Here is a 17,288-nt window from a genome sequence, read left to right on the forward strand (position 1 = left end):
GGGATGAATGACATACATAATACGATTGGAAATAAATCAATGGGCAGAGATGAGAAGGAAAAAAAACAGAGGGGGATTGGAAAACGCATGGGAATTAAAATATCCATTAATAATTAAGGCCATTTTAACTCATAACCAATATGCATTAAAATATTGCTTTTGGTGGTTTTTCCGTTTTAAAATCTCTCTCCATCATTTTGCACACAAAACACACACAAAAATAAAATATGAAAAAAAGCGAAAGCATGAAGATTAATGAGAAAAAAATCTCGCGGAAAAAGAAGTTGTATCTTTAATTAATTCATGAGTGATTGCTGAAATGATTTTGCAGAATTTTCATTACTGCGAGATTAAAAAAACTAGTCTTATGGGGTTAGATAAAAAGGGTAATAAAAAATATTGTACGATGGTTTTTAGGACGAGTGGATTTTTTTCGCGTTTAGAGGCAATTTATTAAGGGTACAACACTGAATATGAATAAATAAAAAAGTATGTGATGAAAGTAATATTAAACAATAAATTACTTAAAATATTTACTAGAGGAAGACAACATAAATGCGTGAATGATAATAAATAGGTAATTAATGACTTTAATATTATTGATTACTAAATATTGTAGAGAAAACAAAATGAAAAGATAGCTATTAAATTCCTGAGAAACTTGTGCATGCTTTTCTCTCGAAAATGAAACAGAAAAATGACGATGGAGGGCATTGAGCAAAGTAATGTAATAATAAACACAAACTACCAGATTCTTGTATGTGGCATTATATTGAACAAAATTGAATATTTGAAAATTGAATATTACCTACTCAATACACATATTAATGGCTTTTCCAAATAAATTAAATATAAATAAATAAAAAAAATATAAAATAAATAAAATACAAGAAATGGAAAATAACACCAAGTTGATTATTATCAATGAAATTCTCAAAAAAACAAAAATATTCAGTGAGTGAAAGCAATATTAACTCATACCTTACCCTATCAAGAGCATTTGAATAAAATCCATTTCAACGCTATCAAAAACTTTTTTCTTTCTTTCATTTTCCACAATTCTTCCAGATTTTCTTGCAAGAAACCGTTTTTCCCAAAAGTTCTAACGGAAGTTTTTAAATTCAAACCCAAAGGGATTTCAAATTGTCCTGAGAAACCCTACAAATTCGTCTTTTATTCTGGGCTTTTCCCGCTTTTCCGGTAGTTTGAGTGAGATGGATAGCGAGTAAAAGCAATATTCTTCTCGCTTTAGCTGTGTAGCAGAATCAACGGAATCAGCAACGTGTAAATCACCCCCAGGACTTTTTGACGTTTGTCTTGTTTACAAAATCAAGTAAAAATGAATTTTGAAATTTTTAATTAATTTGCGTAATTTTAATTAATATGATAATTGTTTCTCTATCCCAGCAACGCATTAAACATCTTCTAAACCTAGTGAGTTAGATAAAACAAATTAAAATGTTATTTTTCATATAATTTTATCTGCTTTTTGCAGTCAAAACTGCTGAGCACGTTTGTTTCTCGGAAAATGGATAAAAATGTGAAAATACGTGAAAATCCCATAGTTACCAAGTTGGATTATGAAAACTACAAGGCGATTCTTACGGAGGACTTGGTAGATTTGTTGGATCTGTTCAAGAAATATAAGTATGAGATTAGATTAGCTGGAGGGCCGGTAAGGTGAGTTTGTCGTTTTACTTTTTGCTTTTCTGTACAAAATTTTTAATCAATTTTGTTAAAAATAGAGATTTGTTGATGAAGAAAATCCCCACGGATATTGATCTTGCCACCACAGCTACGCCAACGCAAATGAAGGAAATGTTTATGATGGAAGATGTCCGGATGGTGAATACAAATGGCGAGAAGCACGGCACAATCACTCCGCGAATCAATAATGCCACAAACTTTGAGGTGACTACCCTGCGGATTGACGTGGCCACAGATGGGCGACGTGCTGAGGTGGAATTCACGAAGAATTGGCTCTTGGATGCAAACCGACGGGACCTCACGATAAATTCAATGTTTATGGATTTGGATGATGGTGCAATTTACGACTACTTCTACGGCTATGAAGATCTCCAACGCCGAAGGGTTGCTTTTGTGGGGAATCCAGAGACACGAATACAGGAGGATTACTTGAGAATATTGCGCTATTTTCGCTTTTACGGGCGCATTGCTGAGGTACCAAATAACCACGAAGAAGGCACTCTCAGTGCCATAAAGAAGCACATTGGAGGACTCGAGAGGATTAGTGGAGAGAGAATTTGGATGGAATTGAAAAAAATCCTTCAGGGAAACTTCTGCTGTGAACTGGTTAAGGTTATGATGGAGTGTGGTATGGCCAAGTTTATTGGATTGCCAGAAGTGCCCAACATTGAGGAATTTGAGAGAGTCTACAAAGCGCAGAGCAACTTTAAAATTCCAGCCAATTCAGCTACTATTCTGTGTTCTCTTCTCTGGACACCACAAGATGCTATAAAATTGCATGAGAGATTGAAATTGTCAGCATTTGAGCGAGATCTCATTTTCTTCATCACCCAAAATAGGGAAGAGACACGAAATATTGATCAGATAGTGTAAGTAAAAATTTGATTTATTTCTCTCGTGTTTTTTATTTATTGTTTTATTTTATTTGCAGACATTTCCAAAAGATGTGCTTCCAAACATCGGGTAAGATCAGCGAAACCCGAAGTTATATTGAACAATTGCTTCAGTACCACAATAAAGAGAAATTGCATCGTACTTTCATGGAATGGGAAGTACCTCGATTCCCAGTGAGTGGTACGCAATTGAAAGATCATGGGTGCCCAACTGGAAAGGCCATGGGCAATGTAATGAATGCTCTGAAGGAGATTTGGGCTCAAGAGGAATTCAAGTCAACGTCTGAGGAACTTTTGCGGCATTTGCCAGACATTCTTGAAAAGATGAAAGGCAACAGGTCACCTCGAGCCACAAAGAAACAGAGAGTGTAGGAGCATTTGTGATAGATGGAAATAAATTCAATTGCATAATCACAAAGGGTAAGTTTCTATAATAAATTGATTTGAAGTAAACAACATATGTGAGACATCTCAGAACTATAGGTGATCATTCCCTTGTGCGGGGGTGTTTAATTAATATAATTAGGCAGATAATAGGCAGAAAAAACACACACATTTTATCCTAATTTCAAATTAAAAATTCTCTCCAACATATGTGACCCCTTCGTGGGTTTCTCATTGGGATAATTCTCTCTCAAAATTCACCGTGAATCCTCTGATGTGAGTAATGATGAAAATGCGCAAAGGTATTCCGGTGTCTCATTCATGCTCACGATGCGTGTTTCTGGTTACGCCAGCACACTTTTTTGTTCCTCAATCCCTCGTAAATGGCCCTCTTTTTCGGTATGTTCACTAATGTCTGCGGACGATCCCCTCACACATATAAATTAAAGTGCACTGGATGAAGTGCATATCGCACCTGGAACAGAGAAATAGTGACAGCTGGCCTCAAATCCCGGGGATCTCTCCCTTCTCGATATCGCACCGGTTTCGATTTGAAATTGTGAAACCCTGTAGGCTCGCTCGCTCTCCGTGACCCTAGGGAGCATTTAATGCTGTTTAGATTTATCGATTTTTTCCCTCTATACAACACTCTCTCACCCTCGTTAGACTGCGTAAAAGTGCAGCGAATTTTATTAAAATTATATATTCTGTCACAGAGGGAATTTCTAGCTAAAATTTATCCGCAGCACAACTTTCATTCCTCCATGATTCTAGGAGTTTAGCTGGAGAGACAGCAGATGCAGAGAAGAAAAAGGCTTATCGTGTTGGTAAAGGGAAAACCAAAGGGGAGATTTTTGGCACACTTTTTCATTCATTTGCCTTTCAATGGAGACACGTGGCTTACATTTTAGCATTGTGCAGAGAAAACTAAAACTTGTGGATGGAATAATTAGAAACAAGATTCCCACAAGAGATGCTGAGGATATTCCAACGCGGTGTTGGTATTCTGGATTTTAAAAGGGATGCTCCTATATATTATTAAAAAAAATCCTAAAGTTAGAAATTGAATAAAGTATTTTTTTTATATATATTAAATTGATTAATTTATATATTGAATTTTTAAGGGCTTCCAAAGGCTCATTGCAAAATTAAATGTCTACTCTAGAATCAAGATTTAGTGACCTCAAAGAAAAGCAAAAGTTACAAAAATGCATAGATATATATGTACATTATATATATACATATAAAAATGCAAAGATAAATATATATAAACTGCAAAGATAAAAATTAAATATAGCATGGATGGAACAGTATAAAGCGAAAGAACGGTAAGTAAAACTTACGGGCTGTGATTCTTTCTTTGTCAGTGAAATGTGAAATTGACGGAAAATTGAGGATGGGCAAATTTTGAGGAAGGCTTTCTCGCGCACCGAATCACAGCCAACGCGCAGATAATTTGTGAGAAGCCTTAATCGTGGGCGTTGGCTGTGATTCGGTACGCGAGAAAGCCTTCCTCAAAATTTGCCCATCCTCAATTTTCCGTCAATTTCACATTTCACTGACAAAGAAAGAATCACAGCCCGTAAGTTTTACTTACCGTTCTTTCGCTTTATACTGTTCCATCCATGCTATATTTAATTTTTATCTTTGCAGTTTATATATATTTATCTTTGCATTTTTATATGTATATATATAATGTACATATATATCTATGCATTTATATATATATTTTATTTTATTTTATATGTGTATATAAAACGCCCCGCTTCGCGGGGCGTTGGACTTATGCAACTCAAGATATGACATGTAAACTTTAAAACGCGATATCTCCGGAACGGCTACATAGATTTTCTTCATTTTTGGCATGGTGATAGATACTATAGTCAACTATAACATATCAAAATTTGAAGCAATTCTATAAAGCGGTGCTCGAGATATTCATCGAAAACTCATCGAAAATTTTGTTTTCGATTTTAGCGCCACTTGCGGCCACTTTTTAAACTTGCAATGTTTCAGAGAGTTGTAGGGCTCGTTAATATCTTTCATTTGAGTCCGAGTTGATCAAAATCGGTCAAGCCGTTCTCGAGTTATGGCCGATTTTCGATGAAAAATTGTGACGGCCATATTGGCTAAACGGCTTGACCGATTTTCGAAAATGAAGTATCGTTGGAAAGGTCTTGATAGCCCCTACAACATATCAAAATTTCAGACCTATAGCTATAATAGGGCCTGAGATATAGCGAAAACAAAATTTGATGGTTATCCAAAATGGCGGACGGGGGGGTGGGGGGTTGGATTTGACTTCATAATCGGATGTCCTCCACCCGATATATAAACTTTGCCGTTGACCGCAAGTCTCTATCTATCACCGTTCTCTTGTAATTTAGCGAAAGGTTCCGGCCGGCCGGCCGGCCGGACGGCCGGACGGCCGGACGGCCGGAAAGATTTTTGGCGCCACCATTTTTTGGAATGTAGGGACCCTAATTCGTGCTTATCCCAAGTTTGAGCCCGATCTGACGACTTTGCATTTTTGAGTGTACACAGAAGCTGTGCTTCTTTGAAGAAAGAATCACAGCTAAAAACGTACAGAAAAAAATGTAAAGACGCCACTTGTCTCAAGTCAAAGAACTCCCTAAGACATTCCAAGGTCAAACAACTTCCACTTGTCTTACCCATAAACGAAAGAACCCTTCCTTAACAGGAATTCCTTTCGCAAGGTTGCTTATTCACTCTATTCACCTTTCTTGTGCACCCCTCCTCTGCTATTTACATTTCTTTGGGTTCCTTGCGCGCCCTTTTCTTTGTCAGCTTCTTACATGCTTGTGTGACTTTCTTCCCCTTCGATGGTGTGTCGTCTATTCATAAATTTATGGTGCAACAAAAACAGTGATAAAGCCCCGGGATTTGTGGGACCTGTGACTTCACACTTGGCTGATGGCTTTTACTGCTTCGTATTTGGTGGCTTACCTGAATCCTTTGGGTGATTAATCACGTGAGATTTATATCGTGTAAATTGAGGTCTTTGGAGAGTATTATGGAAAGTTGTACACAAGATTCCCAAAAAAGGGTTGCACTGCACGCTCCTTATCAATTCCCGAAGAAGCAATTAATCTGTATAAGACTTTGAGAGATGAGTTAGCAAAATTTACAAGAATGGTGTTTCTATGGGAAAGTAAATAAGATTAAAATCTTAAATCATTAATAAATGCAATGATCAATGGAAAAATATGTATAAAATGTAGTGGATTCCCCTTAGCATAGAAAAATTAAATTGCCCGAGAAATGTGCAATGCAATCTGATGCGGCGATATGCTGCTACTGGAGTATTTCTTGAAGTAATTTGCCAAAGGGTTTTATGAAGATTTATTCATGGGGTGTATGTGGTTCATTCAAGAAAAATTGAGCTCGGTAATCCACCTTAAATTGTAGGGACTTTCTGTTACCAACCAACGATGCCATCTTATTGGCAGAGTGTTTGCACAACAAATCCTTACGGAGTAATTCTTCGGCATTTATGAAGCAACAAGGGTGGGAATGAGTGGATAACTTTCTTGTGGGTGGGTAGATGCTGCTCCCAATTGTGCAGTCATAGTGGATTTGTCGTCAATTTAGGAAGAGGATTTCGGGGTAAATGTTGGTGTGTGCCCGTGACGTTGAAACAAGGAGCAAAATAGCGAGATACATACATTTTGAGGGCAGATGGAGATATTTTCGATGGAATATGGCTATATGGAATCAGTGACGTGCGGTGTTAGTGCGAACGGCATTTTTCTCCTTGTCGTTTTTATTTAGGTTGCTAGAGGGTGAATTTATCAAGCCAGTATTTCAACTATACACATGCTTCAACATCATCATAAGCTCTCCATTGTACTGTTTTTACTTGCATTGAATTTTTCCTCCCAGTCCACCAAACTTGGGTTGTGATACGGACGTATTTCCAGGGTACATTGTCACAAATTGCAGCTGCTAGCATTAGATATTTTACATGGGGATTGTGTGCCAGGAGGAAAAAAATTGATTATATTCACTCACCCAATGATTCCTCTTTTCCAATCTCTATGCTATATAATGATATGTCTATATAGTTATGTTGAGTTTATTGATCTATCGCAACAGGAGGCTTAACTGAGAGACAGAGCAAAAGATCCTTTCTTTTGATTATGTGCCAAAAAAATTGCAATTATATGTCTGCGTAAATTAATTAGAGATTCCTTCCGACAAGGATTATTATTATACGCTTAATGATTCATAAGCTTTTGTCCCTCCCTGATGCTCATTGATATTTTATGCTAAATTTTCTCCCTTTTTTTCACTCTTTATTGATAAAATTTAACTGATAAAAATCCTTATCTGATTGTTGTATCCATATATTCGACGTGCCACATGCGTGGTGTTTAGCAATAGTTGGTTTAATATGTTTTATTTTTGCATAAATTTAACGGAGTATAGTTTCATCGAAAGGTGAGACGCACATTTGGGGGCTAGTGCAATGTATACGTAGTATGTGTTGAGGGTGTAATTAATTGAAAATGTCTCTAGGAATATGATGGTTTAATGCAAATGGGTAAAAGCAGAAAATTGAATTGGAAATCGATCCAACAAATTTGTTTATTTATACAGTAAAAGGTGAAGAAGGAAACCAATAGGACTAAGGTGCTCATAAATGCACGCACAATTTCATCAAAAACGCACCCACTAAAAACGTGAAAAGTGGAAACTCATGCATCGCGCATACAGCGGAGAACTGAACAATATTGGTGAAAACACCTGCCCTTTTAAATTTAGTTTTGATATGTTGTTTTTTTTACAAGCAAAATTGGCCCCTATTTGTTACTCACGGAGTCGTGAACAGCAAAAGGGAGATATTCCAATTTTTGCTGTGAGTGCTGACGAATATCATGACATGTTCTCCCCATTTCCCCGTAGGAACACACCTAAGCTTTGAATATTTAAATTGTGGGCACGAGTTTGGGTTGTAATTGTGCAAAAATATGGACTTGAATAGAAGGGTAGTTGCATGACTCATTTAGAATTCTTGCGGACGTCGCGACGCATTTCTTCGGCATTATTCAACGAGGCGAAAAGGGAAACTTTCTCGAAATATCATCATGCACAGTGAATCACTGGGATTTTGCACATTGAATTTCTTTAATTTTCTTTTAACTTTATAATCTTTAAAAGAAAAAAAAATAAAAACTCCACATCTTTTTATGAAATTTTGTTTAATTTGTACAGACCAAATGCATAAGATCGAGATTTGTGATTTTTTGAACAGCAATGCACGTATGCAGAGTACATGTGTGTCATTTTCAGTCTCCATGGTTTCATTCTGGTATTTCCCAGTCTGTGCTTTTTGACCATCTGCCCAAAAACATTTCGCCCTTGTTCACAGTACTTTGAAAATTCTCTATTAGCCGGTTTTCTTTAGCCAGCAATGCCTTAATTTAGGCATCATGGGTACGGTACGGGTAGTGTGCAACCCTGATTTAATAATATCGAAAAATACTGACGCGTTTGAGTTTGATTGTATCAAGGGGCTATATGATTTTTTGCACGCACCACTATTTTGAGAATGTGTGATGGAAAAATATATAGACGAGAGAGGGAAATTCACAGGAAAAATGTACATATGCACGGTTTGGCGGGGAAAAAATGTTCAAAGAAGGGTGACTCGTTACTTATTATACACTCGATTATTTTAACAACAGGATACGAGGACTCCTCCATGGCTAGACTAGGACGCATCACGTGTATTATGTTTGTTATAGTTTCCACCACGATGGAATAAATTTTATTCACAGGGTGAGGGATGCTTGATTTTCCACTAAGCTTCAAGAAAACTTTTTTTTATACATTTAAAAACAGAAATAAATGGCACAAAAATATATTCGAGGTAGCTATTTTTGCTACACTCACGCATATGTGTAAAAAATATTGGGTGGTTAATGGAAGGTCTAAAAAAAGTAGAGAAGAGTGGTAGAAGAAGAGGTTGATGGCTAAAAAAAGGGGTGCCAATGAACAAAGTGACACGCTAACGTAGCAAAACAATTTGAAATTTTAGAATAACAAAAGAAAAGACAGGCAAGAGGGTGAAAATTTTTCCTCTTTTTTTTTCTACCCTGCAGCACGAAGGAAGTTCCTACATACATATTTCTCATTTTTAAGGGATTTTTCATCCCTCACTGTATTTTATTGTAAAGGATCGTTCTGTTTTTGGTTGCAAATGACGCCTCTTTGTGAAAGTTCAACACATAAAATTCTCACTCCCACAAACTGCAATTGATTTATTGTTTTACGGATCTTCATCATCAAATTATAATTGATGGTGATCATATTGTTTAGAAGGGAGTATCATGCTGTGAAGCATAGTGGGAGTGTATAGAATTTCTCTTTTTCCACCTAATTAATTTAATTTTTGAATTTTTGACAAAAAACGTCATGCCAAGGAGTTTTTTTTTTAAATTAAATAAACACCTTTTGATGTCTCGTGGTGGAAAAATTATAATGTGAAAAAATCGTATAAGAAATATATGAAAATGCGGGTTCTAATCACAAAGTAAAATCAGCTTAAGTATTTTTCTCTATACTTTTCTTGCTTGAAAATACCTACATACACTTTTATTAGCTCGTGCTGGTTTATTGTATATAGGGCGTTTCATTTGTAATGCAACTTTTTTAAACTTCTTGGTGACTCACAAAATTAATCGATATTTGTTGAAAATATTAAAACTTTGTTAATAAAATAATAAAATATCTCTTCCTATATCAAATTATAAAAAAAATATTAAATTAAATATTCGCCAAAGGATTTTATTTTAAGAATTTTCAATTTAGCTAGTCGGGATCAGGGTCAGGATAAAAGATAAAGAAAATACAAAATTGAATTATGAATAAACCACACTGTAATACCTTTGGCCCATGTTTTTTTGCGAAGATATTTTAATGACAAGAGTCATACCTATACGAAATAACTGAACAGTGAGGTGAATTCCACTGTGAAGATTGATACGGGAGTATTTAATTTCAAGAGTGGTGTTCCTGGCACTTTTCACGTGCTCAACCACGAAAATGGTGAAGAAAATGCGGGTTTGAAAAACACCCCTTTTTGCGACGTTCAATCACCGATATGCCCTGACAGTGTTTCAAGTGATTCCCGTGTGCTAGAGAGGTTGAAATTGGCATAGCATTAGATGTAGATATGGCCAAGTTTCTGGTGTTAAATTACACACTCATTCATCGCGACCCCTTTAAAATTGCACTTCCCCCCCATGGGCTGAGGATGATGGCAATCGATCATTTTTAGAACTTTATCCTGCACAGTTTTAACAGTCAAATTTCGTCTCATGTTTCGCATAAAAGTGATGGATAAACTTTTGATTTCATGATGATGCCGCGTCTCACTTTGGGGTCATTTGACCCAAACTACCCTTCAATAAATTTTTTATTGAAAATAATTTCCACCACCAACCCCGTTGTGATGCTTGAGAGAAGGGAGATCTCTTCGCAGGAGTGTTGTTGTATACATATATTTTTCTTTCTTTCATGTTTGTCATAAAACAAACGAAATTGTTCAAATATCGGGTGTGAGAAGATACCCAGAAATCTATCAGCCGTTGGCAGTTTGTAGGCTTCGTTGTCGTTTTTTTGTAACTGAAAGTTTCAAAATTCAACATTATTTTTTAGATAAAGTTCATGCTGAGAAAGAAAGTAAATATAATTGAGAAGAAGAGCTAAAAGTAAAATGTGGCTGATTAAATTCTTTTGTCAATTGAATTGAATTTACAGAGGGATGCTTCTTTCTGGGGGGATAAAAGAAATGTTTACACACATTAAAGACACATTTTAGCACTTTCCTTTTTAGTGTTCGTTGATGATATTGAATTACAAAACACACAAAATAGTATTAGATGTGTTTGATGAGAAATGCTTTAGTATTTTTTCATTTATAAAATACGTTAAAGGATCAGATTTTTTTACCACAATGTTTGAGAAGTCCTATGAATGCTTGATCACATTTCTAACGTATTTCTTTGATGATTATATTAATTTCCTTCATTTCTCTAGGATATTTTGTCATCGTCCTTAAGCCTTTTTATTGTACAATCCTTAATTTCTTAAAATGATTCAATTAAAATGCATCTAGAATTAAAGAAATATTACCTAATTCTCTGAAACTTGGCTCAGGTTCTTCTTATTACGTCTTAATGTCTTAAAATAATTATGCGAAGAAGTATAGTACAACACAACAGATAAACGTTGCATTGTGACTAAAGTATTACCTACACCTATGGCAAAAATTATAATCTACTACTTATCGTTGTACAAATGTCGTTACGTTGATAAAATGTATAATTTCACCAATAACTTTCTTTTACATGTCTTGGATGCATTTATATGGGCCATATGGCTAATTTCTCAAAGAAAAAAAATGTTTTTATTTATGTTGCAGTAACAAACAAAATTTACGTTGTAAATGGTAACCGTAAAATTGATATAAAATGCTGCATCAGACCAAAAGTGTTTATTGGTGAACAATTTCATTTTAAGGTAAAAAAGAATATGGTTCATGTTGTTGGGATACATATTAGGACGATTGTGTAAGATAGAGAAATCAGCTGCAGCAGCGTTATGGAAAAATCGATTAAGCACCACACTGGGCCAGTCTATGCCATGATCATTTCTTTTCCGTTCGAGTTGATTGCCCTCATCAATTCATGTTGATCACTCCCACAAAATACACCACAATTATCTAGTAGTTGAATGTGCCCTCATATGTGTTGAAGATTTTTACCTGGCCAGCTGCTTCATTTGCTTCCTCATTCAATTTCACAACGCTCTCGTTGCTACTCATAGTGTCGGACCCCTCCTTGGGAGGATGAGTGTTCCGGTGAACATTCTCTTCTGCACTCCTGCATGATACGAGAGATTCCCCCGAATGGTGATTCTGGTCGTATTCTACTTATGTTCTATGCTATATATGTATGTAGTTCTTGTGAATCATATTGAGCTCATTTCCTGTGAAACGATTACGGGGTCTATGTATGTGGTCTGATGTCTGTTCCAAAGAGGGTGGAATTGATTGGGTGATGTGATGAAAAAGCACATATAGAGGGTGAAACACTTTTGGACACAACACAACCCTCTCTCAATTCTCAACATTCACCATATCCTTCTTCTGGTGTGGTGTCCTCAACTATATAGAGATTGCGTGAGAATGTTTGATTCACTGGAATTCTCGTCTCTCTGGCCATTTCAACGGAAAATCGTGTGGAATCCTCACACCAATATCGTCCTCGAATTTATCCAATAAGAGTAAAATGTTTTGACGGTGTCGAAATGAAAGTGCTCAACGGAAATTTGAAAATATCTCCAATCTTTTTAGCTGTGATTCTTTCGAAGAAAAGAATAGCACAGCTTCTGTGTACCACCTAAAATGCAATGTTGTCCGATCGGGCTCAAACTTGGTATGAACACGAATTAGGGTCCCCACATTCCAAAAAACGTATGCTCCAAAAAAATGTTCCGTCCGTCCGGCCGTCCGTCCGTCCGTCCGGAACCTTTCGCTGAATAACAAGAGAACGGTAATAGATAGAGACTTGCGGTCAACGGCAAAGTTCATATATCGGGTGGAAGACATCCGATTATGAGGTCAAATCCGCCCCACCACCCTTCCGTCCGCCATTTTGGAACACCCCTAAATTTTGTTTTCGCTATATCTCAGCCCCTGTAATAGCTATAGGTCTGAAATTTTGATATGTTGTAGGGGCCATCAAGACCTTTCCAACGATATCTTATTTTCGAAAATCGGTCAAGCCGTTTAGTCAATATGGCCGCCACAATTTTTTATCGAAAATCGACCACAACTCGAGAACGGCTTGACCGATTTTGATCAACTCAAGCTTAAATGAAAGCTCTCAGCAAGCCCTACAACTTTCTAGAACATCCGAAGTTTCAAAAGTGACCGCTAGAGGGCCAAAAATCAAAAACAGAATTTTCGATTAGTTTTCGATGAATATCTCGAAAACTGTACGATAGATTTGGATGAAATTTCAGTATGTTATAGTTGACTATATTATCTAGCTCCATGCCAAAAATAAAGAAAATCTATGTCGCCGTTCTCGAGATATAGCCTTCCAAAGTTGGCATGTCATATCTCGGGTTCTACAAGTCCAATTTTAATCAACTCAAGCGCAAATGAAAGGTTTCGTGAAACCCTATAAATGTCTAGAACATTGCATTTTCGAGAAATGACCGCAAGAGGCGCTAAAATCAAAAACTAAATTTTCGAAAATTTTAAACTCGAACTTTTCGAAAACTAGATCATAAATTTTGATTAAACTTCAGTATGTTATAGCTTATATCAAGACCTTTCCAACGATAGCTCATTTAAGAAAATCTATCGAGCCGTTCCTGAGATATAGCGTTCTGAAGTTAGCATATAATACTTATTTTGGGCTCCAACTAATCTGATTTTGAGCAGATCTTATTATGTGAGCTTTTGTAGTAAATGAATGTTGAAATTTGAAATACATATAAGTGTATGAACAAATACTAGTACTTATATATAGGTATCCTGCGCCCCGCGAAGCGGGGCGCCTTATATATACATATATAAGTATATAGATACATAAAAATGCAAAATGGAATTCAAACAATTTGGCGCCCCGCGAAGCGGGGCGCTTTATATATACATATAAAGCATATAAATATAAATGCAAAGTAAAATAGAACGGTAAAATATATATAGCAGTATAGTATAGATTAATAAGAAAAGGGAATGTACATGGTAAGTTTCACTTACGGGCTGTGATTCTTCCTTCAGAGGTCAGTCCAAGTATGATATTTGATGAAGATTGAGGTGAAATGTGGCAGAAAATTCAAGTGTGTCATAAATTGGGGGTGCAAACTCTGGGGAAGGATGACTCGCGCCAGGAATCACAGCCAATGCGCGAGTTAGCCTTCCCCAGAGTTTGCCACCCCCAATTTATGACACACTTGAATTTTCTGCCACATTTCACCTCAATCTTCATCAAATATCATACTTGGACTGACCTCTGAAGGAAGAATCACAGCCCGTAAGTGAAACTTACCATGTACATTCCCTTTTCTTATTAATCTATACTATACTGCTATATATATTTTACCGTTCTATTTTACTTTGCATTTATATTTATATGCTTTATATGTATTTTGACTTCTTATACAAGAATATATAGAAATAGATATTTTTCTTCTATTTTTGCTCCAAGAAGTGATATGAATATTATTACTATTTTGGATGGTGATATACACAAAATTAGCCATAAATGAGGGGATGTGCGTAATCGGGAAATCCTTATATTTTGGGGCTTAATTTTTCACGTTGGTTGATGATTCAGGGCAAATGAATAAAAATACTTGTAACTACATCGTTGAGTAATTTTATAGCACTCGTAGAACATAAATCTATCCCCGTAAAATTTACATATTTGTGCTCAATTAAATCTTACGGGGTTTGTTATACATGTTAATTAATATTGTGTCGATGTTGTATAATTTCATTACTAAAGCCAGCTGAATCTTTTGCCACACACCCAGCTCACTGATTGATGTAATTAACATTTTTAATGCATAAATTCATGGTGGAAGAAGAGAGGGGTTGAAAAAAAAAAGTGTAAATACTTTCACCCTTTCTTTTGACTGTACTGTACAGTACATGCGGCTCACGCACACTTTCATCGAAAAGTATGTAGTTATTGCTTAGTGGAAAATAATGTTGAAATTGAGGGTTGATCGTACAGCATTGGTGGGGTTGATGAGAAAGGAAGAGAAGGTAAAATTACGCAAAAGCAACTTAAAAAAAAAAGTAAATGTTGAGGTGGGTGAATGAATTAAATATAAGGATAAAACGCTAACATTCCCTTAATAATAACACACCATGGCGAAAATACGGAATGTCTAGTCCGTTTGTCGCCATTGACCATTTATAAAATGTTTAATACATTACACCTTATCCCGTTTAGCAAAAGTCCAGCAAAAGTTTAAAGAATTACCCTTTAATTTAGTTTGATGTTATGATTCACGAGTCCATACCTGCAATACCACTTCCATGAAGGATATCGGAAAAATGCGGATTCAGTGGAATCCTGACTGGTGCTGTTGCATATACGTATTTTATTTTTGCCCTGGCATCCAGTATTGCATACTCATGTAGTGTATACATATATCGGAAAATTGGCGCCAATTTTTCATGAATTATTCCTCATGGGAAAGTGCTGAAAGTGAATTGAAAGTCCCATAAAGTATTGACTGCTATGGATGGCACGTGCTAAATAATAGGTGTGTTATATACTAAACTATAGTTTAATATCTTCATATCAATTCCTAGAAAACATTTAAAACTTCATTTAAGATTCTTTAGTAATAGGCCAATTTAAGGACTTTTTAGTTTTACCTTCAATGCAGTAACCGTGAAGTCCCCTCATATAATGTTTTTTTAACTAAAAATTTTATACTAACACAATACTATTATTCAATCATTCACAAAATTTCTTACAATTTTCACTCAATTAATATGATTCAACAAAGTTAACATAAATGCAGGGATGTTTTTGGAAAATGCAGTTTTCACTGCCATTTTAGCATAAATGACTATGAAAGTGAATATGTCTACATGCAATGTGTGACGCTTGCAACAAATGAAGTGAATGCAAAATCCTTTATATATATCGTGTGAACGATTCAATTGAAATACAACGCTGAAATCTACCATATATACATACATACATTACATATGTATGTATGAAAGGCAAATATGTGTACAAAAATAGGGAGATAGAGGGTGAGGATGCGTGGCATTGAATGGAAGCAATACATGTGCAATTATCCCTTGCACATGATTCAATATAAATTGGAAAATGAATTTCCCTACAAACGAATCTATGACAAACTTTTGTCAACACCCTAAGCGCAGGGTGCAAAAGTATAGAGAATGCATATATGTATAGGGTGAGATGTGGCAACAAGAGAGCGTCACACAGACGGAATTAGGAGGTCCTCCATATATTTTAACTTGAAACTATTTCACAATGGGTGGATTATGATGGAGGAGAAGCTCTTGGGGTGAAATAAAAACCAAATCTATCCTCCTTGTTCTTTTCCTCTCTCTTTTGCCACAGTCACGATCCAATGTACAAATAGAAGCCACAAATAGTGAATTCTTTGCAATAGAGTCACGAGAATGGGGTGGAATTTGTGAGAAGCGGTATTTTGTTTATTATTCCTCAAACGCCACGTGAACGTCCAACGTTCTCATAGGAAAATCTATAGATTATATACATATATGTATGTACATAAGACTTACGCATGAGAGTAGCTTTGGCACTTCTTCTCATGGTTAATCTCCAAGGGATTCCAAGTAGATGAATTCATGAGAAGTGAATTCACTTTGTTACTATATGATACATATATCATATATATTGAGATTATGGGATGTCAATTTGAGGGAAAATCTCACTTTTCCTGTGGCAAAAGGGATGGAAAATGCAGGAAATTGAATTTCCTAATCGACAACGTGTGAAATTTATCACCGATTTGTGGGTCTCTTGGGATAAATTTGTCCGGAATTCATGTTGGATGGTTTATATATTTTATGGGAATTGCAAGTGATTTGCAGTTTCAGCTAATCGCATTTTCCCTACTTGGCATTTTCGCATTCATCCATGAAAAATAGACAATGCACACGAGAGCTTTTCATCACCAAAAATGGGCATTTCATCAAATACTTCCCACAACATGCTCATTTTTCTGATTTATTAGTTATCCCTTTCATCAAAAATTGAAGTTGTGAATGACAAACATTTTTAGGGTATTTGATATTGATGCAAAAAAAAGGGTGCAGATTGTGGGAGTTTTAGTGATAAACGAACCATTAAAATTGTGGGAAAAATGATAAAACCAAAAGAGCCCCTCTTTGAATTGAAATATATACATACAAACAACAACAAAAAATAACAGAGAACCCTCCATATCAATTGAAAGCAACCAGCAAATTGAGAAATAAAAAGAAATCCAGAGAGAGAGCAGTATTTGTAAACACTTAAGTATTTTAAGGAGTCTCTTTTTTTTTAGGAAAATCGCTTTCCCCTCTTGTCAAAGAAACGAAGGAATAAAAAAGGGGATTTTTTTCTTTAGAAGTATATATAGACATACCACAAGAATAGAGATAAATTGTTACCTGGCAATTTATTGAAATGCAACGACGTTATAATTTCATCAATTGCTCATAAAATCAATCGTCTAAAATTCAATTGACATAGCAAAGAA

The 17,288-nt window shown here is 35.7% G+C and overlaps 4 protein-coding genes across 6 annotated transcripts in view; 1 reads left to right on the forward strand and 3 right to left on the reverse strand.

Moving 5' to 3' along the window:
• LOC129786110 (replication factor C subunit 4) overlaps window positions 1–17,288 on the reverse strand; it is a 635,780-nt gene that overhangs the window by 462,109 nt on the left and 156,383 nt on the right. The window lies entirely within an intron of this gene.
• Window positions 1–17,288, reverse strand: part of LOC129785980 (extended synaptotagmin-2) — a 633,447-nt gene that overhangs the window by 462,109 nt on the left and 154,050 nt on the right. The gene's annotated exons all lie outside the window — the stretch shown is intronic.
• The window catches only part of LOC129785995 (protein kinase C-like), a 501,513-nt gene that overhangs the window by 462,109 nt on the left and 22,116 nt on the right, over window positions 1–17,288 (reverse strand). The window lies entirely within an intron of this gene.
• On the forward strand, window positions 1,288–3,018 carry LOC129786079 (CCA tRNA nucleotidyltransferase 1, mitochondrial). Its single transcript, XM_055820886.1, has 4 exons — window positions 1,288–1,434; window positions 1,496–1,680; window positions 1,746–2,576; window positions 2,639–3,018. The coding sequence occupies exons 1-4, from the start codon at window positions 1,384–1,386 to the stop codon at window positions 2,970–2,972; spliced, it is 1,401 nt and encodes a 466-aa protein (XP_055676861.1). The 5' UTR covers window positions 1,288–1,383; the 3' UTR covers window positions 2,973–3,018.

Source organism: Lutzomyia longipalpis, chromosome 1 (assembly GCF_024334085.1).
Source record: "Lutzomyia longipalpis isolate SR_M1_2022 chromosome 1, ASM2433408v1".
NCBI classification, from domain to species: domain Eukaryota; kingdom Metazoa; phylum Arthropoda; class Insecta; order Diptera; family Psychodidae; genus Lutzomyia; species Lutzomyia longipalpis.

Excerpts from the sequence above, each read along its gene's own strand:
- LOC129786079 (XM_055820886.1), top strand. The coding sequence starts at position 1,384 with ATGATAATTGTTTCTCTATCCCAGCAACGCATTAAACATCTTCTAAAC. Across the intron at positions 1,435-1,495 it reads TTAAACATCTTCTAAACCTA|TCAAAACTGCTGAGCACGTT; the intron begins GTGAGTTAGATA and ends TGCTTTTTGCAG. Across the intron at positions 1,681-1,745 it reads TTAGCTGGAGGGCCGGTAAG|AGATTTGTTGATGAAGAAAA; the intron begins GTGAGTTTGTCG and ends TGTTAAAAATAG.